At 58.8% G+C, this 18,914-nt stretch overlaps 2 protein-coding genes and 2 long non-coding RNA genes across 23 annotated transcripts in view; 2 read left to right on the top strand and 2 right to left on the bottom strand.

Annotated features, from left to right (window-relative positions):
• The window catches only part of LOC108588690 (uncharacterized), a 29,687-nt gene extending 20,004 nt beyond the window's left edge, over positions 1–9,683 (bottom strand). The window contains exon 1 of the long non-coding RNA XR_013528288.1: positions 9,572–9,683. This is a non-coding gene — a long non-coding RNA (uncharacterized LOC108588690). The remainder of the gene's footprint in view (positions 1–9,571) is intronic.
• On the top strand, positions 8,489–14,173 carry LY6E (lymphocyte antigen 6 family member E). 20 transcript variants are annotated; one of them, XM_054246560.2, is made up of 6 exons: positions 8,489–8,567; positions 9,592–9,626; positions 11,590–11,684; positions 12,719–12,819; positions 13,134–13,253; positions 13,361–14,173. In XM_054246560.2, exons 4-6 carry the CDS (start codon positions 12,771–12,773, stop codon positions 13,582–13,584), a joined length of 393 nt encoding a protein of 130 aa, XP_054102535.1. In that variant the 5' UTR covers positions 8,489–8,567; positions 9,592–9,626; positions 11,590–11,684; positions 12,719–12,770; the 3' UTR covers positions 13,585–14,173. The 20 variants fall into 20 exon arrangements, with proteins under 20 accessions (XP_054102535.1, XP_078209771.1, XP_078209776.1 ...); XM_078353645.1 differs by having other exon boundaries at positions 12,714–12,819; XM_078353650.1 differs by lacking the exon at positions 9,592–9,626 and having other exon boundaries at positions 11,596–11,684; positions 12,770–12,819.
• Positions 14,174–14,591: 418 nt separating this feature from the next.
• LOC144579839 (uncharacterized) lies at positions 14,592–15,374 on the top strand. Its single transcript, XR_013528289.1, has 2 exons — positions 14,592–14,717; positions 15,217–15,374. It is a non-coding gene; the product is annotated as an uncharacterized LOC144579839 (long non-coding RNA).
• A 1,049-nt stretch (positions 15,375–16,423) lies between these two features.
• LOC103788601 (lymphocyte antigen 6S-like) lies at positions 16,424–17,701 on the bottom strand. Its single transcript, XM_017965546.4, has 3 exons — positions 17,516–17,701; positions 17,164–17,283; positions 16,424–16,888 (listed from the first exon to the last, which is right to left on the bottom strand). The coding sequence occupies exons 1-3, from the start codon at positions 17,568–17,570 to the stop codon at positions 16,623–16,625; spliced, it is 441 nt and encodes a 146-aa protein (XP_017821035.1). The 5' UTR covers positions 17,571–17,701; the 3' UTR covers positions 16,424–16,622.
• Between the last annotated feature and the right edge of the window lie 1,213 nt (positions 17,702–18,914).

The following is an 18,914-nucleotide window of genomic DNA, read 5'->3' as shown; positions in this document are numbered from 1 at the left end:
GTTCTCTGTGCCTAGTTTCACTCTCGCAGCAGCGGTGGTACAAGAGTGGGGTGCAAGGGAGTTGGGGCTGGCTCTGTGTCTGCGAAGGCTCCAACTGCAGTGGCAGTTGGCAGGGGGCATAGGGCAAACTGCACTCCTGCCACGGCAATGGCAGGGCAGGGTGCGAACACACAGGTATACTGGTGGGCAAGGAAAGCAAAACCCACCTGCACAGACATGCAACAGCAAAGCAACGTGGGGGTGGCGGTGGCCCCCAAAGAAGCTGCAGTGTGGGGAGGGAGTGGGCAGGCTGCACATAGCCATGGGGGCTGCCCTGCTGGAGCTCTCCACCAAACAGGCATGGCCTCCCCAGTGCAGAAGCTGTGCTGCAGACCCCCAGGGCACCCAGAGCTGCAAGCAGGCATGGCCAGGCTGGGGCCGTGGGAGAGAAGGCGTGCTCCGGTCAGACTGGCCCCATCTGATGGGTAAGACTGCCCTGCAAAGATCATATCCATCAGTTTCCCCAGAGCTAAACTCTCCTATGGGAGGAACTAGAGCCTGGGGGATGCCTCCCTCCCCGGCCATGCTCCGCTGTGGACTCCTGCACCAAATCCTCTGGGCCATGCCTCAGCGGGCTGCTGCCCCTGAAGCCTCTCAGCAGCTCTCCCTGCCACCTGAGTGTCCATGGCAGTTAACGGGTCTCCCCCAGCCAGGATTCCAGGACTCTCCTTCCACCTGTAGTGAGAGCAGGCTGCTCCTTGCCAGTTCAACTCACCCATTCTCCCGGAGTCTTGGGGACCAGTAAGGAGTCCCGGTGTGTGGTAGCCCCGGGCAGGGCTCCCACATCCTCCCGCCTGAGCACAGCTTCTGTGTTCCCCCACAGTCCACTCCCGGTGCCTCCCTCTGAGACCCACTGGGAGCAGCCAGTCATCCCGGCCCCGCAGCAGCAGCCACTCCACCTGGCCATGTTGCCAGCCATCTTCCAGCTTTTAGCCTATTTTTCTTTAAGCCGATTAATTAGAGCTCTTTTATAGAAACACCACACATGACACATTAAATAGACAGAAACGAAGAATCAACACAGACTTCCATCGACTGAGAAGGGATGGAAGAGGGAGAGCAGGGGCTTTAAAACAGTCTCTGCACAAACACAGCCCAAATATCAGCTTTAATGAAGTCAGGTTCTAACTATAGAGCTCTCAAGAAAAATCCTTTTAAAATCTTTTTTCTTTTTTTAATTTTTAAAAACGGGGTTTCACCATGTCGGTCAGGCTGATCTTGAATTCCCGACCTCAGGTGACCTGCCCGCCTTGGCCTCCAGGGTGCTTGGATTACAGGCGTGAGCCACCACACCCAGCCTAAAATCTTTTATTACCAGATTTCAGCCAGGACAAAAGGCCAGTATTTCTGGCTGTTGAATTTTTTCACTAAGAGTAAATCGGTGAGCCTTACCTAAGAGGATAACCCAAACACGGACATGCAAAGTGACTCCAAAGAGATCAAAGTGACCTTTACGAGATCTAGAACCTCCCCAAAGGCAGTTCAAGACAGAAAATCAGAAGCTGTCCACGGAGAGGAAAATGATCACCGAGCAGCGAAAGTCCAACAAGTGTTAGACCACGAAGGACTCACCCCAAAGCCGGGAACGGAACCCAGGCCACTATTGTGAAGAACCGCCAAAGCCTCAGTGAGCTGACCTCCAGCATGAGGTGACGGCTGCTGTCTCTCCCAGGAGCCAGCTGCAAGAGCAACTCAGTCCAAAAGGCCTCTTAAAGTCCAGATGGCACTTTTCCAGGTTTTTACCAAATCAGCAAAAGGGATTTCCGGAAAGGGGGTAAAGTAGGCATCTCCACGATCCCCAAGAATTCACTCTCAGGAATGAGTTTAAGAAAGCAAAAGAGGCCGGGCGCGGTGGCTCACGCCTATAATCCCAGCACTTCGGGAGGCCGAGGTGGGTGGATCACGAGGTCAAGAGATCGAGACCATCCTGGTCAACAAGGTGAAACCCCGTCTCTACTAAAAACACAAAATTTAGCTGGGCATGGTGGTGCATGCCTGTAATCCCAGCTACTCAGGAGGCTGAGGCAGAAGAATTGCCTGAACCCAGGAGGCGGAGGTTGCAGTGAGCCGAGATCGCGCCATTGCACTCCAGCCTGGGTAACAAGAGCAAAACTCCGTCTCAAAAAAAAAAAAAAGAAAGCAAAAGATGATAAAAGGCCTGTAGGAATGCGACCTTTTAAGAGAAAACTCTCGCCAAGGCTCCACTCAGGGGAAGAGCATGCTGCTCGTGGCTGACCCATGGTTGTCTTGGACTGGCCACCTGACATGAACTTGAAGATCCCTGCCGTCAGGATGGTGGACAGCAGGAGAGAACGCCCACACATAGTCACAAAGTTCACTCTCAAGGATGTAAACCAAGACAAGAGGGAAACTTCCTCCAGTGTCTGCTCCAGGGACCTGCAGCAAAGCCTGTGGGTGACAGCCTGTTGGACCGGCTTGAGCAGTGGGTGTCTAGGGGTCCCAAGCTCGTGTTTGTCCTGGGGTGCCCTCCTTGTGACAGAACAGCACAGAAAGACAGGTTCGTCGCCCATGGTGCTCAGATTTGCTGCCGCCTTAGACTAGCCTCACAAATCCTAGTTCTCGTTAATACGCAGTGGTTTTTACCATTCCTTCAACCAGTACACACAGGGGGGCCAGAAGCCTGTGTGTTGTTATTGTTGTTTTGAGACTGAGTTTCGCTCTTTCCCAGGCTGCAGTGCAATGGTGCAATATCTCGGCTAGCTGCAACCTCTGCCTCCCGGGATCCAGTGATTCCCCTGCCTCAACCTCCCAAGTAGCTGAGATTACAGATGCCCGCCACCACGCCCAGCTAATTTTTTGTATTTTTAGTAGAGACGGGGATTTCACCGTGTTGGCCAGGCTGGTATCGAACTCCTGACCTCAGGTAATCTGCCCACCTTGGCCTCCAGAAGTGCTGGGATGACAGGCGTGAATCACCACACCCGGCCCAGTAAGACATTCTTACCCTGTTGCTGGCATGCCCGGTTTTTGGGTTCCCTTTCCCTGAGCTGCCCTGGTGACCCTGCTCGAAGCCGCAACCACAGCTGTGGGGGATAAGCCACATAGCAAAGGAAAATCACCTTTTTCCACTTCATGGAACCACAGGGGAAAAAATTTTCAGTTTTGCAAGATGCTGCCCATCGAGCTGCATGGGGAAAACCAGTAAAATTAGCATTTTTCCATCCCAGCCAACGCAAAATACACACAACGAAATAGACGCTGGTGACCTCACTCAGCACCCAACGTCACCCTCGCAAGGTACCACTGCTGTCTTTAATCCACTCAAGGTGGGGAGGGGTGACCTATGACCGGGAAGGCAATGGGTGGCTTTTGGGCCAGATGGACGAGCAGACGGTCACCCCCAGTCAGGCCTGTTGAGCTTCCACGAGCAGTTCCCTCAGGGCTCACCAACTGTGACCACACAAATAAGAAGGCTTCCCTGGGTGGGGTTTGCTGGACTTCCGTCGGGCACTCCTTCAGAGATCCCCCTCCACGTCTTCACACACACGCAATGCCACCCACCAGCGTTTCCATCCAGAGGCACTCATCACACAGAAGCTGGCTCCAGCTGTCATGGAGCCCAAAACCAAGTGGGGTGGCAGAAAGGAAAATAAGATCTTCGGACCCCAAACTCACTATGCCGAAGGGAAAACTTAAGCTTAGAAACTGAGTTCACACACACGCGTGCACACACATACACACATACACACACACAAAACCTGCCTTTCCTTTTGTCCTTAAGCAAACAGCTACAAGTCACCCCAGGGGGCCTCCCTCACCTGGCAATGTAAATGAACAACAAATCAGCCAGCCACAGCGGCTCACGTCTGTCATCCCAGCACTTTGGGAGGCCGAGGCAGGAGGATCACCTGAGGTCAGGAGTTCGAGACCTGCCTGGCCAACATGGTGAAACCCCACCTCTACTAAAAACACAAAAATTAGCCGGGTGTGGTGGCACATGCCTGAAATACCAGCTACTCAGGAGGCTGAGGCAGGAGAATCACTTGAACCCGGGAGGGGGAGGTTGCAGTGAGTTGAGATTGAGCCACTGCACTCCAGCCTGGGCAACAGAGTGAGGCTCCATCTCAAAAAAACAAAAACAAAGAAACACAAATGAACTGTTCCTCTGCCCCCGGCTTTCACCTGCAACCTGGAGAGCAGTGGGCACTGGTCACAGCCTCACAGGAAGATGACCCTCCTTCCTTTCTTCCTTTCCTCCTTCCCCTCTGGCCACTTCTTTATGTAAATATTGAAGCCCCAAAACCATCTTTGGAAAAGGAGTGGGCTGCACATCCTGCTGTGGCTTGTCTCCGTTTTCCCGGCATGGCTTCCACCTCGGCAAAGGAAACCTCTGAACTGCGTGAGAGCGGTCTCAGTCACTCCGTGGGAAGGGTCTCCCGTGGGCTTGGGGAAGATCTCCCAAGAGGAGCCGCCAGGGAGCAACACAGGGAGGCCTGGAGCCAACTTCAGTTCCGGACTTGCGCCAGGACAGAGGGCACGGTAGCAGTGGAAGTTAGAGGAGGAGCCTAAGGCCCCGGTGGTGGGAGCAGATGCTAAAGACCCCGGGAGCACTGTGGACTGTGCTCTGGGAGAGGCGGGAACCAGGCCTGAGAGCAGAGGACCAGCTGCACATCGGAATGTGGAGCCAGGCAGTGAGCTCATGGCAGCCCAGCCAGAGAGTCGGCCTGCTCTCCCCGCATGGAGCCAAGGCTGGGAGACAGCCTACCTCCCACCAGAGCCAGCAGCCAGGTCCTGTCCAGCCTGCCCTGTCCCGGCCCAGCCTGCCCCATGCTGCCATTTTCACTCCCCGTCAGGCCTCCTGAGGCTGGTTCGAGGGTCCCTGCCTTCCAAGAGACACAGGCAGCAGCAGCAGGGGCTGGATGGAGGAGTGGGGGCAAGAATCAGGGACGCTTCTGACAGGACCCCTGAATAGTGGCCAGAGAAAGGTCAGGCCAGGACAGGGCCCACGCCCACGGCCACTGGCAGATGTCAGGTGGCTGATCCGTCCTAGGAGCACACAGGACAGGTGAGGCTGCTTCCTCTTGAACCCAGAAGCCAGCGTACAGCTCATCTGTGGCCTCAACTCCCGGCCCCAGTAAGTGAGGGGCTCCGTGAGGCCACCGGCCCAGATTTCATGGGGCAGCAGCGTCTGGCTTTCTGGCTCCTGATGCTGCCTGCTGGGACAGGCCTTCACCCAGGTCCCTCCTGACGGCACTCACGCCTGAGTCCGGACCCGAGACAGAACTGGGCAGCACCCCACAGCAAAGGTGCCCCCCAAACTCCTCGCGTGCCTAACCCAGTCTTGAAGGGAATGTTCTCTTGAGTGTGGCTGGGAGGAGCGGGCATCATGAACGTTGCACCCTCTCCCTCTAGGGCCACCACTGGCTTGGCCCTTCTGTCCCAAGGAACTTCTCCCCACAGACCCCACCAGCCTCCTCCTGTCATCTCAGAGAAGCTACCAGGACAAAAGTCTTCCACAGCTGGGCCAAAGCCCTCTTAGGCATGGGAGTGTCTCTGCACCTGTTCTGGATCGGAGGTTGCCTGATTTAAAAACTTAAGCATTAAAAAACAAAGGCCTCCACGTCGCAGCAGGCCTGCCTAGTCTTATGACCGCTGTGCTCCTGTGCTCCGGGAGGGCTGCTGTGTGAGGAGGAGGGAGTGGTGTGGGGTTAGAGAGTTGGTGCTGGTCCAGCCCAGGCTTATGACTCCCTCGGCCCTTGTTACAGTTATGGGTAGAAACAGACTCTCTCTGACGTCCCCTGCTCCCCTTTCACCTGCCCCAAGGCAGGACTCATCCTCCCCGTCTTCCTGATCACTGGCCAGAAGAACCACCTTCGTAGCGACCTGTGCCACGCCCTGGGGGAAGGAATGCTGAGCACACAGGGGTTCCTGGCAGGGCCCTCCCGGGAACCTCGCCCAGTGCCTCTTCATCTGTGCCCCTTTATAATTCACCATAAATGTGCTTCCCTGAGTTCCCCAAGCCACTCTTGCAAACCATTTGAATGCAAAGTGGGGAGGGGTTGCAGTATTGCTGGGAAAGAGGATCCCGATCCAGACCCTAAGGGCGAGCTGACCCTAAAGGGGAGTTCTTGGATGTCCAGCAGGAAGGAATTTGGGGTGAGCCACAGAGCACAGTGGGAGAAGCAGGTTTATTAGAAATGACTCCGCCACAGAGTGGGCATGCTTGGAAAGCAGGAGGAGGCGCGCCCGTCGTCTGTTAGTGGGAGCTGCGGTCACACCTGGAACGTGCAGACGCACTCACCAAAGACAGGGGCTGTGGGCGCCATCAGGGTGGTCCATCCTCCAGCCTCAGCCTCATTGACATGATCTCTGAGGAGAGTGGGCTGCGCTCTCGGGACATCTGGACAGTCTGCAGGCTCGCTGGGAGATGCCCCATATGGCCGTAATGTTCTGTTATAATTGGTGGCCAGCTTGAGGCGTGGCTGTTCTTAGACCATAAGCATTAACCTCACAGGTGCTGCAGGATGCAGTCACTCTGGTCATGCTGCATTAAACCAGAGGCCTGGTGAGCAGGGGTTCCTCTGAACCTCACCATGGAACCAGCTGGTGAAAAGCTCTCAGCTGGTGTGTGGAGGGGGAGGTGTCTTGGGGCTGAGCCCTCACCCTGTGGGACCTGAGGCTATCTCCAGGTACTGTGTTGAAATGGTGTTGGAGGACACCCGGCCCATGTCCACCGCAGAGATGATGGCTCGCTCGAGGTGGGGAAACACCCACCCCCACATTTGGCCCCAGCAGTCTTGAGAGTCTTCTGTGTTGATGTCTTTTCTGTGTTGTGTTGGGTGAGAGACAGGAAGAAAATGATTTGAGAGTTTTTTCCAAACAGCCCCCCTCCTAATGCAGCTTCTTTTCTAATCCAGGAGTCCTGTCCTGAAGGGGGCAAAGCCCACCCATGCTCTCATCCCACAGCTCTTACTGAGCCCCTGCCACAGCAGGGATGGTAGCAGGTGGTGGCTGCACAGATGGAACCCCGTGCCCTCACCACCAGCATTCCAGAGGGGAGGATACTCCGGAATCAAAAGAGAACGTAGGTGGGATGTGTGCGCCTGTCAGGACAGAAATCTACCAAATTTCCTTCCAGGTGTGGGAGGGTGGGGTGGGGCTGGAACTCCCTGACAGTCAGGAAGAGCTCTGAGCTCCCCATTCAGGGCCAGCCTAAAGTTCAGGACAGGCACAAGAAAAAAATGGGTTCCCAGGACGGAAACAGACAGCCCAGCCTGGACCCCAGGTAAGACTCAGAGGCGGGGAGCCCCCAGGCCACAGCCTTACTGGATGCCTCCTGTCCCCAGAGACAGCTGGGGCATCTCCCCCAAAGCTAAGGAAGTCCCACCCACAACGCCATCATAACACAGCTAGGACATCTCGTGACACAGAGCCCCAGCCTCAGCCTCCATACACACACGCACCACACTCACTCATGCAAAACAAACACAGCCACACTGAAGGCACCCCTAGATTTGAGACAAGGTGTGGCAGGTGTCTCTTCGCCCCAGCCCTCTCCTGGCCACCTGGCCACCTACCCTCCCTCGCATCTCCCCACACCCTCCCCCCTAATATCCCCCCACATCCTCACCCCACCCCCATGTGGGGTTCAGAAGCCCCCTGCCTGACACTCGCCCTCACTGTCACCCAGAAAGGAAATGCACTGTCAACTGGAGAACAGAGAGGTGCAGAACTCCAAGGCCCACAACCCCTCAGAGAGGGCCTGGCGGTAGGAGAGGCACCCACAAGCCGGTCAGGCCAGGCAGGGAAGGGCCGTCTGCCTAGAAGGCGCCCCAGCCTGTGAAGATGGACTGGAGGGTGATACCGCCGGAATGTCCTGCCCAAGTTAGTATCTGGCAGAAGCCAAAACCCACCACCTCCCAACCCTTGCCGGTCTCACCCCTCTCGCCTGGGGGATGACCAAGGAACAGCCAGCCCGGGGCGGGAGCAGGGACAAGATGACCTCAGGAAGCCCAGGGTGCGGGGGTGCTGGCGCCCTCCCCTCCCCCGGCCCACTCTGCAGGCGAGACCCCCAACCAACATTGCTCCATCGATCCTCTCCGAGGCTCACATCCCAAACACGTCTGCTCACCCGTGGGCCTCCGGCCCCTGACCTCAACCAGGACTGACCTCAAGTCCAGGTGTCAGCGACTGTCACCCGACCTGGTCCCCGGCCCGGCCTCGCCAGGTCTGCCCCGCCGCGCGCACAGCAGGGCCGGGTGGAAGGAGGCCGGGCCTGGCCGTGGCTCAGGCGCCACCTTTCTGGGGGGCTTGGGGGGTGGTCTCAGCCCCTCTCTGGGCTTGGGCCTCCCTATCAGTCCCCCGGAGCCGGGGCAGGCCTGGTGACGCCCACCGCGGGCTCCAACCCCGCCCCCTCACAGGAGGCCCCGCCCGGCCCCGCCCCCTCACCGGAGGCCCCTCCCCGCCCCCGGCCGCGCGGGCTGCCTGGGAGTCGCGGGTCCAGCCGCGTTCAGAGCGCGCGAGGCTCCGGAGCTCAGCGAGGCTGCGGGCGCCTGCGTCCACCGGCGGTGAGTACAGGGCCTCCGTCACCTGCCCGCACGCGCTCCGACCGGCGGCCTCGGCTGCGGTGCTCCCTGCGGGGACCGGGGCGGGCGGAGGAGGGAGCGGGCGGAAGGGGCGCGGGGAGGCGCCGGAGAGGGGCTGGCGGCTGCGGGTGGGCCCGACCCCGGGGAGCTGGGCTTCTCCTCCCATCCCCACCCCCAGGCCTCCCCGAATTTTTCCAAAGATCTGGGGCGGGAGCCGGCGGAGGCTGCCGCCAGGAGCCTCCCGGCCGGCCCAGGGCTGCGCAGCCACCCGGGCCCATTGCCCAACTCCAGACGCCCCTGGCCCCCGACGTGGGCCGGGAGGGACAGCCTCGAGGACTCGGGGAGCGGGCATGGGGTGTCGCGGATCTCCTGGCCGGAAAGGGAGGACTCACGCCCCCGCGGATCACCCCGGGGCGCTGGAACTCACCGCCGCTTCCTGTTCTTGCACCGGTGGTACCTGCAGTGAGGTCCTAGGAGTCCGGCCTTCTGGGGGGACCGCCGGGCCCCTCCCCATTACGGGACACAGGAGAGGCTCCCGCCTCTGGGCTGGGCAGCTCCTAGATACCTGGCCCCAGGGGCAGCCTTCCCTGAGCCTGGGGTTGAGCCTGCAGCCTGGGCCCCAGGGGCGCCCGCCACGGTCTGCCCGCTCCCTCGGGGCTCCCTGAACCAGCCAACCTTCCTAACTGCCTTCCGCTCCCACCGGTGCCTTAGCTCAGCCTCGTGGCCCGGTGGGTTGGGTGCCACCCAGTGGGCAGGTGGCGGCACCAGCTGGACCTGTTTGTGGCCCTGCATGCCAGGACTTCCTCAGAGACACAGGTTACCCCACACCAGAACCTCACTTCATGGGGGGAGAAATTGGAGATTCAGCCTCCTCGGACTCCTCCCTGGAAGTGGGGACTGGCCCCAGCAAGACTTGGCACTGTTCTTGGCCATCTGGGGCTCACACTCGCACCCCAGGATGACAGTCCAGGTCTCAGGGGCCTCACCTGCTGCTTTCTCCTTAAAGCCTCTGCTGGACCCACTCCAGATCTGTTCTCTGAGGTATCTTCCTTTCCCTTTTCCCCCAGTGCCCAGCACTAGCTCCTCAGGCCCCAGAATGTCCCTCCCCCTCCTCTGCCCACGGCCATCTCTGGCAGAAGGCAGCAGCCTCCCCCTCCAACACCAGGCACTCACGAAATAGAGAATCACGACCCTAGCTGGGCATGTTCCAGATTCTTTGCCCAACAGTGCCATGGGCCCCTGGCCACGGGAGGGTCCTGTGCAGAGGCCAAGGGGCAGTACTCAGACCCATCTGGCCCCTTCCTGCTGGTCTCTCAGTACCGAGTCACATTTGGAATGTGGAGTGCTTTCCCAGGTCTCCATTGCAGGGTCTTGCCCTACTAGGGTCGTGGGGTGTCCCCTATCACTGTGCTGAGGTGCTGGATAGGCGAAATAAGGAGACAACACACCAAAGGACTGGATGAGAGCAGCGGGGCTCCGGGGCCAACGCCACTTACAAGTGGAGTCAGGGGGGCCCTGAGCGTCCAGGCACGACTGTATTTGTTAGGTTTAGGTTGAGGGGAAGGGTCGTGAGTGAGGTCATCTTAAGGATAGTGATAGGGTCAAGACAATCACGTGAGCAATAAACAAGGGGCCCATCCCCGTTAGGTCACCGAGGCTGGGAGGCGGGCAGTGTGCAGTGTGCCACATCTCTTACCCAGGGGCAGGCAGCTTCTAAGGCTTTCTATAGGATGATGTCTTCAGTCAGCACAGTAGCCAGAGGGCTGACAGGGTCTACAGCCACCGAGGTGGGACTATCCCGGAGGGCCAGCCTGAGGCCAGCTTTTCATGACACTGAACGCTGCCGCCTGGGCGGGTCTGCCGTGTAGCACATGCCCTTTCAGGCAAGGGCACTACCGCCTGAGCCATTGGTTCTCACCCTAGTGTGGCTGTTTTTCCCTGGTCCATGCTGTGCTCGGACCACAGGTGTCAAGACCAGTCTGCTCTTGACACTCCTCCCACCACAAACTAAGATGGGATTATATTGTAGTACCCGAGCAAGCCAAGGAATGCGCCACGCTCTGAGATTCAATTATGAGTCCTTTATTATGCCGGCCACCAAGAGTGGCTAATGCCCAAAATTCTCTCAGCCCCCAAGAAAAAGTGAGGTGGTCTTTTATACCCTAGTTTTAAAAGGGAAGGGAAACCTAGCTGAAGCCAATTTTTCACAAAAGCAGAGTAAGCAAAAAGTTAAAAGATAAACTAGCACATGAGAAATAAAACAGTGCCGGGTGCGGGGGTGAAGCCGTCATGAAAGACATAACTTACAGATAATGGGGGCTCTGGGGGCTCTGGGCGCTCGGCGGCACCTGCATTCCCAGGCTCTGCTGGTCCCACTTAACTCGGCCTCTTATCAGCAAACGCATTCCTGGAGGTGCCCAGGGTCAGCCCGCCGCAGCCACATACTGCAGTTACATGCTCAACGATGGGAAATAACTAAAATGGAGACGCTAAGATGGAGTCTGTCTGGCTCAGCAAGCTAAAGCCTGAACAGCTTTTAGTCTGAGAAAGAGAGTTCGTTTTAACTGGCAAAAAGCAGGTTATCACAGTATACAAGGATTATATGAAAGGAAATGAATGAGCAGTAAGTTATTCTTCAGGCACTAATTGTGCCAGGGGTCTGCTTAGCTCTCCTTCCTCGGTGCCTAGAAGGGGGGTTACCCACACTTCATGTCAGGGAAGCTGCCTGGGCTCGAGACACTGAGCCGCCTCATGTAAAGTTCTAGATACAGATTAGCTGATATACGCAGAAACACCTATGGGTGTGTGTTTGTGTATGTCTATGTGTGTATCTTTTTTTCCGAGACGGTCTCACTCTGTTGCCCAGGCCGCAGTGCAGTGGCATGATCCTAGTTCACTGCAGCCTTGACCTCCCTGGCTCAAGAGAGCGTCCCACCTCAGCCTCCCAAGTAGCTGACCACAGGCACATACCACCATACCCAGCTAATTTTTCTATTTTTTGCAGAAACAGGGGGTCTTACTATGTTGCCCAGGCTGGTCTCAAACCCCTGGCCTCGTGATCCTCCTGCCGTGGCCTCACATAGCATGGAGATTACAGGGGTGAGCCACTGTCCCAAGTGTTGAAAAAGGCACACTTTGAATGAAGAGACCCCCCAAACAGGCTTTGTGTGAGCAACGTGGCTGTTTATTCACCTGGGTGCAGGTGGGCTAAGGCCGAAAAGGGCATTAGAAAAGGGCAGTGGGACAGGAGGTGGTTTTATAGGTTTGGGGTGCGCAGTGGAAAGTTAGAGGAAGATCGGTTACAGTGGTGGGGGCAGGGACAGGGAGTGCACATTACCATAAGTTCAGGTACAATGGCGGGTGGGGTGAGGCGGAAGAGTAGTTAAGATGGCGGGGTGGGGTGAGGAGTATTCGTATTATCATAGTAACCGTTAGGATGGCAGGGTGGGCCGGGAGCGGTGGCTCACTCCTGTAATCCCAGCACTTTGGGAGGCTGAGGCGGGTGGATCACGAGGTCAACAGATCGAGACCATCCTGGTCATGGTGAAACCCCGTCTCTACTAAAAAAAAAAAAATACAAAAAATTAGCTGGGCATGGTGGCGCGTGCCTGTAATCCCAGCTACTCGGGAGGCTGAGGCAGGAGAATTGCCTGAACCCAGGAGGCGGAGGTTGCGGTGAGCCGAGATCGCGCCATTGCACTCCAGCCTGGGTAACAAGAGCGAAACTCCGTCTCAAAAAAAAAAAAAAAAAAAAAAGATGGCAGGGTGGGTGAGGGGCTTGTCTGGGAAACCTGCTGGGCCAGCTTCTCCTGGGTGATTAGAGACAATGGTGAATGCAGGTGGGGGATGCTCAGCCAAGGCAAGCAGGTTTTCTGTGAAGGCTGGTGACTTTCCTCCTCTTGCCTGCTCGGCCCCTCCCGCCAGGTCTTGGGAGGGGTGTAACCTAGATCATGGCTACCCTGAATGAGGGGTGGGTCAGGAGCCAGCAGGGAAGCCCTGGGTGCTGGCTCTGCGCAGGCGGGTCCCCACCCCGCTCTGCTGTCTGTGTCCTCGTCTACAACATGGGGGTGCGTGGTCCTGGGGAGCAGCAAGGCCCCCCCTGGCCCCTGACCAGCTGTGTCTCTCCAGAGCAGGACGGGCTGCTCTGGCTTGGGACCCCTAGGCAGGACCACCTTCCTCTCCAGAATGAAGACCTTGCTGGTGCTGCTGGCTGCCCTTCTGGGTGTTGAGCGAGGTGAGGTGCCCTCGGGGACCCCAGACCTTTGTCCGGCTGCTCCCTGCTCAGCTCCCTCTCCTCCCTTCTCCCCTGAGCAGACGCCCCAGGGGTCCTTCCAGGCCGCTCCCATCAGGCTCACCCACCTGGCCACGCTGTCTCACTGTGGGTTTGCGTGTCACTGGAGCTGCTCCAGGGCCAGGAAGGGTGTCACTGTCCTTGCTCTGTCTCTAGCCCGGAGCCTGGTATACAGTAATTTCTCAGTAAATGTCCACGGGGGTCAGGCCTTGGAGGGACCCTGGAGGCGTCCCTGAGACAGGTGTGTCCTTCCACAGCCGGCTCGCTGATGTGCTTCTCCTGCCAGAACCAGAAGAGCAATCTGTACTGCCTGAAGCCCACCATCTGCTCCGACCAGGACAGCTACTGCCTGACGGTGACTGCGTCTGCCGGCATCGGTGAGTGCCAGGCCTCAGACGGCGCCTTCCTCCCCACCGTATCCGCAGAGGCCATTGCTGCTGCCTGCGGCCGCCTGTCTCCCCTCACAACCTCTCTTCCCTTGCAGGAAAGATCGTCACATTTGGCCACACCCTGAGCAAGTCCTGTTCCCCGGTCTGTCCCCTCCCAGGAAACGTCAATGCTGGCATAGCTTCCATGGGCATCCGCTGCTGCCAGGGCTTCCTGTGCAATTTCAGCGCGGCCAACGGCGGGCTGCGGGCCAGCGCCACCCTGCTGGGTGCCGGACTGCTGCTGAGCCTGTTGCCTGCCCTGCTGCGTTTTGGCCCCTGACCGCCCAGACCCTGTCCCCAGCCCCCTAGCTCAGGAAGGAAAGCCCAGCCCTTTCTGGGTCCCACAAGGGTATGAGAGCCCCTGACTCCTCACGTGCCTGATTCATGCCCTTGGTCCCAGGTCAGGCCCATCCCCTGCACCTCCACCTGCCCCAGCCCTGCCTCTGCCCCAGGTGGGGCCATCTGCCCTCACTTCTGGGGTCGATGATGTGACCTTCCTTGGGGGACTGTCGAAGGGATGAGAGCTCCCCTGGAGCCTTAGGTTCCGGCGTCAGGACCAAGTCTCGTGGACACACAGAGGGCCCCCAGAGAGGCTGTGCCCATGGGGGTACGTGGGTGTGCTGTGCAGGTGTGAACCCGTGGCAGTTTCTGGGGCCTGTGTTTGGGGAGGGTGGGGTGCCAGCAGCCTGCAGATCCCCAGTCCCTATAACCCCCTGCCCTTGCACAGCCTCACGCCCTTCAAGGGCAGCCTTTCGGGGGTGGGGTTTCTGCCACTTCCAGGTCTAGGCCCCTGCCCCAAATCCAGCCAGCCCAGCCCCACATTGGAGTCCTACTGCTTCGGTGCCTCAAATAAATACAGATGCCCCCCACTTCCTGCTCTGTGTGCTGCCCTTAGGGGGAGAGACTATTGAAGGTCTTGGTGTCTTCTGTGGTACAGCCCAGGGGATGGTGGGGGAGGAGCAGGAGCCCCTTGAGCTGCAGCCAGCTGCTTGCCTGGCTCCGAGGAAGCCCCTCCCCTGTGCTCTGCCCTTTCTCCTGTGCCAGGCTCAGCAGGTCAAGTGAGTTCAGCCTCCCGCAGCAGAAGGAAGTTGGAGGCATGGAGGAGGGAAAGCGGGTACAGGAAGGAGCACACTCAGGCTGGGGCAGCACCCTGGGCTCTGGGACTTGGGAACGGAGGGTGTCTGTCTGGACCCACTGGTGCAGAGGGCACAAAAGCTGGGCTGGGGCAGGACCTGATGGGCCGGGACTTAGTGAATGGCCTGTGGGAGGGGCTGGGGGCTCCCACACAGAAGCTCGGGGCAGCAGTCTTGACCCGTCCATGCCTGGGACTGCAGCGCTACCCACTTCCCCCTGGCAGACACAGTGTCACCTCCTGACAGAGGAAGCTGGCCTGGCCCCGGGCACCATCTGCAGGTGGGTGCCGTGTGCATCCCAGGGGCCCCTGGGGCTGGGAGGGGAAATGAACAGACACCAAATGGCAGTGCGTTTGTTCATTTCTCTGGGACAGTGTGGGGAGCGGCCAGGGCCTCAGCCACTCAGCACCAACCCTGGTTGTCCCCAGCTGGCTGGAGGCTGTGGTGTGTGTCAGGATCCCTGAGGTAATGATTCATGTCTGAAACATGAATCATTATTGCCACCCAAGAGGGCCATGAGGCCCCCATTGTTGCCCAGCGGGAGGGCCCAGAAGGGGTCAGCGGGAGGAGGGGCCAGCCACAGATCAGTCCTCCCTGGGGAAGAGCAGCCTCAGGATGAGCCAGAGATTCTGTAGGGAGTTTGGATTCGCCAAGTGGGTAGGCCTGAGAAATGCAAGCAGAGAACAGGGTGGAAAGCAGAAGGTCCAGGAGCCCTGGGCACTGTAGCCAGGAGGACACGGGTCCCAGTGCGCAGTGCACTCACGGCGTGGTCCGCTCAGAATGACAGGTGGCTTTGCTGGAGGGAAAGAAGCCAGTTCATCACAGTGGAGCTGGCAGGAGGAGGCTGCCCCCAGAAACCTGGATCTGATCCAGGGACACGAGTGTGGCGGGCACTGGGCAATGACAGAATTTCCAATAAATGCTTGGTTTCTGCTAAGGCTAGTTTACGCCTCCGTCTCTGGGAACCTCCACTTCCCCGGTGAGCTCACAGGTTTCTAAGTCTCACAACCACACTGAGAGCAGGGCGTGGACATCCCCACGTTTCCCAAGGGAAGACAGGATCAGAGGGCCTCCTGGGATCTGGGACTGGGCCCAGCGTTCCCTCTGCTCTGGGTTTAGGCTGAGGTCAGAGGCAGCCCTGATCCCCTTTGGGTGGTGGGGAGAACGGTCCTGTGGGGTTCCTGCTGCCCAGGGACAGGTGGCTTCACTGAGCGGAAGGTGGGAGCCTGCCTTGTGCCCTGAGCCTGGGGCAGAGTGGGAGGAGCCCAGCGCACTGAGTTTCAATTTCCTGAAGTCTGGGGGAGGGAGACTGGGTGGTGAGAGATGCCGTGGGGAGGCCTGCAGGGGAGGGGAGGGAGAGGGAGAGAGGCCCATCTCAGGGCTCTGGATCTAAGCCTCCCACCCAGGGCCCACCCACACCCTGCTGGGAGCTGGGATTTCCCATGCCCCGCCAGAGCTGGGTGCCCTCCTCTGCAGCCTCATCCAGCCACCGCTTCCAGGCTTCCAGGCATCTGCCCAAGGATGAGCCTCTGGAGGGCAGGCAGCCGCTCAGTCCCTGTGGGGACTTTGGGCGGTGAGGCCAGGCAGGATCCTGCGCCATCCACTGCGTCTGCCCCTTTGACACCACCCACTCTGCCGTACCTCACACAGGTGGCCAGCCTGTGGGCCCGGGACCCTCTCACACGCTGTCCATAGTCGTGGAAACCCAGCAGCCACGCCAAGCCTGGGCCCACCGTGTCTCCACCCCTCCACTCCCTCCATCAACCCCAGCATGTCTTCCTGGGGGGGCCCAGACCCGAGTTCGAGACCCTCCAGGCTGCTCCTAGACCTTGGACTGGGGCTGAGCCTGGCTGGAAATGCGCTCAGGCTGGGCCACCTGGGGAAGGCCCTCCCGTCTCTGAACCCCATCCTGGGGAATTTGCTGGGACCCCTTGAAGGCCACAGGCCAGACCCCCAAGGGTTAATAATGAGACAAAATCCTTGGACTGAGCATGTACATTTTCTATTTGGGCCAGCAAGCAGCTAGGCTTCGGGGTGAGGGGTTCTTTAGGCTTTGGGGCAAGGGGGTCTCTGGGATGCTGGGCGGCCAGGCAGGGGCATCAGGGTGGGGGGCTGAGGGCTGCGCTGGGAAACCACCCTGCCCTCCTCTAATTTATCCACAGGGCAGTGCCAGGGTGGGCTGGGCTCACAGCAGGGCCCAGAGGAGGGTGCCCAGGCTAAGCAGGAGCCCCCTGACAGCCAGGCCCCAGAGGCCAGGCCGAACTTGGGTAGCCTTGTTACAGAGGTTTCCTTCACAGCAGGTGGTTTTTATCTTTTCAATCTTCAAGTTAATCTGTCGTCCATCCTCAGTTTCTATGGGGTAAGACTCTCCAGGGACCCCAGGACTGGCAAATTTCATAACGTGGACACAGGGAGCACCACAGCCCTTGGTAATGTAGCTGAACTTCTGCCCTGTGGGCGAGAGAGGAGGGCGTCTGGCACAGGAAGCCCCCCGACCCCCTGGGACCTGCCAAGGACCTCCTCCTTCAGGGAACCTGGAAGCCAGTGGGGACACAGATAACCAGAGGAGGACGGGCCACGGCCCCAGGGCTACACAAAGTCTTTGTTCCATCAGATGGAGGTCCCTGAGCTCTGTTCCCAGACCCAAGCTTCCACCAGACCAGGGGCCTCAAGGCTGGCTGAGAGCGCCCTGCCCACCCCTGTCTGCCCCCCAACCCGGACCTCACCATTGATAGTGCCAGTGGCTACAGCAGAGGGGCAGCTTCCAGCCTGCAGGGGACAGAGGACGGGGTGGCACTTGCTGGGGTCCAGGACGTTGACACACTGGAAGCACTGGAGACCCTGGCCTGGGGTGGGGCAGGGAGGGCGCAGGTCAGGGTCAGAGGCTGAAGGGTGGGTTCCAGTCCTGCTTACCCTCTTACCAGCACAGGCAGCACACAGGGCAGGGGGCTCAGGCACCCTTGGCTGCTCAAAATTGTGGGCAGGGGCCTGCTGGCATCTGGAGCCCCCAGCATCGAGAGGGTCTCACACCTATCTTTAGACCTCCTTCCCAACCTCCCACTCAGCCCCCCGACTCACTGGGCTTCACCCACAGCAGTGCCAGCAGCAGCAGCATGGGGCCAGCGACCTCCATGGTCTCGGGCGCAGGTGCACTGAGGGCCGGTGCGGCACAGAGGTTCTGAGCCTGGAGAGAGCCAGGTGAGGCCTCGCACTTCCGAGCTGGGGAACTTCCACCGTTTCTAGTTTTTAATAAGGAGCCCGATTGCTTGTGTAACGTGCACACAGCCTATGACCTCATTCCATCATCTCACAGCACGTGATCTGAGGGATAGAAAACCTTCCTTCCTGACACGGCTGCTCTGGAAGCCAGATGTGACCTGGAGCAAGACCAAGACCCCCCACCCCCCAACCACTGATTCTCTGCCTGGGGCCTCCTGGAGCTCAGTGTGTGAGCAGAACAGACCTGGAAGGAGGAGGGGCTGCGGGGAAGAAGGGAGGGAGAGGGTGTCCCCTGGGGTCGGAGGACACCTTAAAAAGAGAAATTCTGAGGCCGGTCGCGGTGGCTCACACCTGTAATCCCAGCACTTTGGCAGGCCAAGGCTGGTGGATCACCTGAGGCCAGGTGCGGGAGGCCGGGCTGACCAACATAGAGAAACCCCGTCTCTACTAAAAAAAACTCCAAAAAATTAGCTGGGCATGTGGCACATGCGTGTAATCTCAGCTACTCCGGAGGCTGAGGCAGAGAATCACTTAAACCCAGGAGGTGGAGTTTGCAGTGAACCGAGATGGCGCCATTGAACTCCAGCCTGAGCAACAAAAGTAAAACTCCCATCTCCAAAAAAAACAGACAATTTCTGACTCATTAGAGAGCAAGGCCCTGACTTTCAGTTTCAGTTTCCTAGTGCATCAGGGTGTTGGAAGCAGAAAGGAAAGCAGCCCAGGACCAGGCCCCTCCATCTCAGGATGAGGGTCTCCAGCTGAGCCCCCACAGGCAGCCCACTGTGTGACAGAGCCCGGGAGGGGCCAGGGCAGCAGGCTCTGACACAGACCTGGGGCTAGGCACCCCTTGTTTTCTGTGCAGGGAGCAAGGGCCCCTGTAACGGGGTGGGGTGACATGGGGGCTCCCTGAGGAGGCCCAGACCTCTGTCCTATCTGCTCCCAGAGCCACTCTGTCCCTCCCATTCAGTGCCCCTGCCCATCCCCATCACACCCACATCCAAATTTCTTCTTCAGAGAGAATGAGAAGACACAGGAAATGGGGCAGGGGTGACTGCCCTCCGACCCCCAGGTGCTGGGCGGAAGGCAGAGAGGGCAGCCTGGGAGGTGGGGACAGAGCCCTTGATGAAGACAGATAAAGGGGTGTCTACCACCTGCATATGGATGGGTCGCCTCTCTGGTGGGTGGTCCCCTCCAAAAAGCAGAATCCACACTGCGCCCTCAGGGTTCTCTGCTTGGAGACTCTGTGGCTTCTGAGAGG

This window comes from Callithrix jacchus, chromosome 16 (assembly GCF_049354715.1).
Source record: "Callithrix jacchus isolate 240 chromosome 16, calJac240_pri, whole genome shotgun sequence".
NCBI lineage: Eukaryota > Metazoa > Chordata > Mammalia > Primates > Cebidae > Callithrix > Callithrix jacchus.
Note: the sequence above shows the minus strand (reverse complement) of the source record. Positions and strands in the feature narration are given on the sequence as shown.

Coding starts and splice junctions, on each gene's coding strand:
- LY6E (XM_035276579.3), top strand. CDS start 11,607: ATGTTGCCCAGGCTGGTCTCAAACCCCTGGCCTCGTGATCCTCCTGCC. Junction 11,685..12,713: donor ATAGCATGGAGATTACAGGG/GTGAGCCACTGT, acceptor GTGTCTCTCCAG/AGCAGGACGGGCTGCTCTGG. Junction 13,254..13,360: donor GACTGCGTCTGCCGGCATCG/GTGAGTGCCAGG, acceptor CTTCCCTTGCAG/GAAAGATCGTCACATTTGGC.
- LOC103788601 (XM_017965546.4), bottom strand. CDS start 17,570: ATGGAGGTCGCTGGCCCCATGCTGCTGCTGCTGGCACTGCTGTGGGTG. Junction 17,284..17,515: donor ACTGCTGTGGGTGAAGCCCA/GTGAGTCGGGGG, acceptor GCCCCACCCCAG/GCCAGGGTCTCCAGTGCTTC. Junction 16,889..17,163: donor AGCCACTGGCACTATCAATG/GTGAGGTCCGGG, acceptor TCTCGCCCACAG/GGCAGAAGTTCAGCTACATT.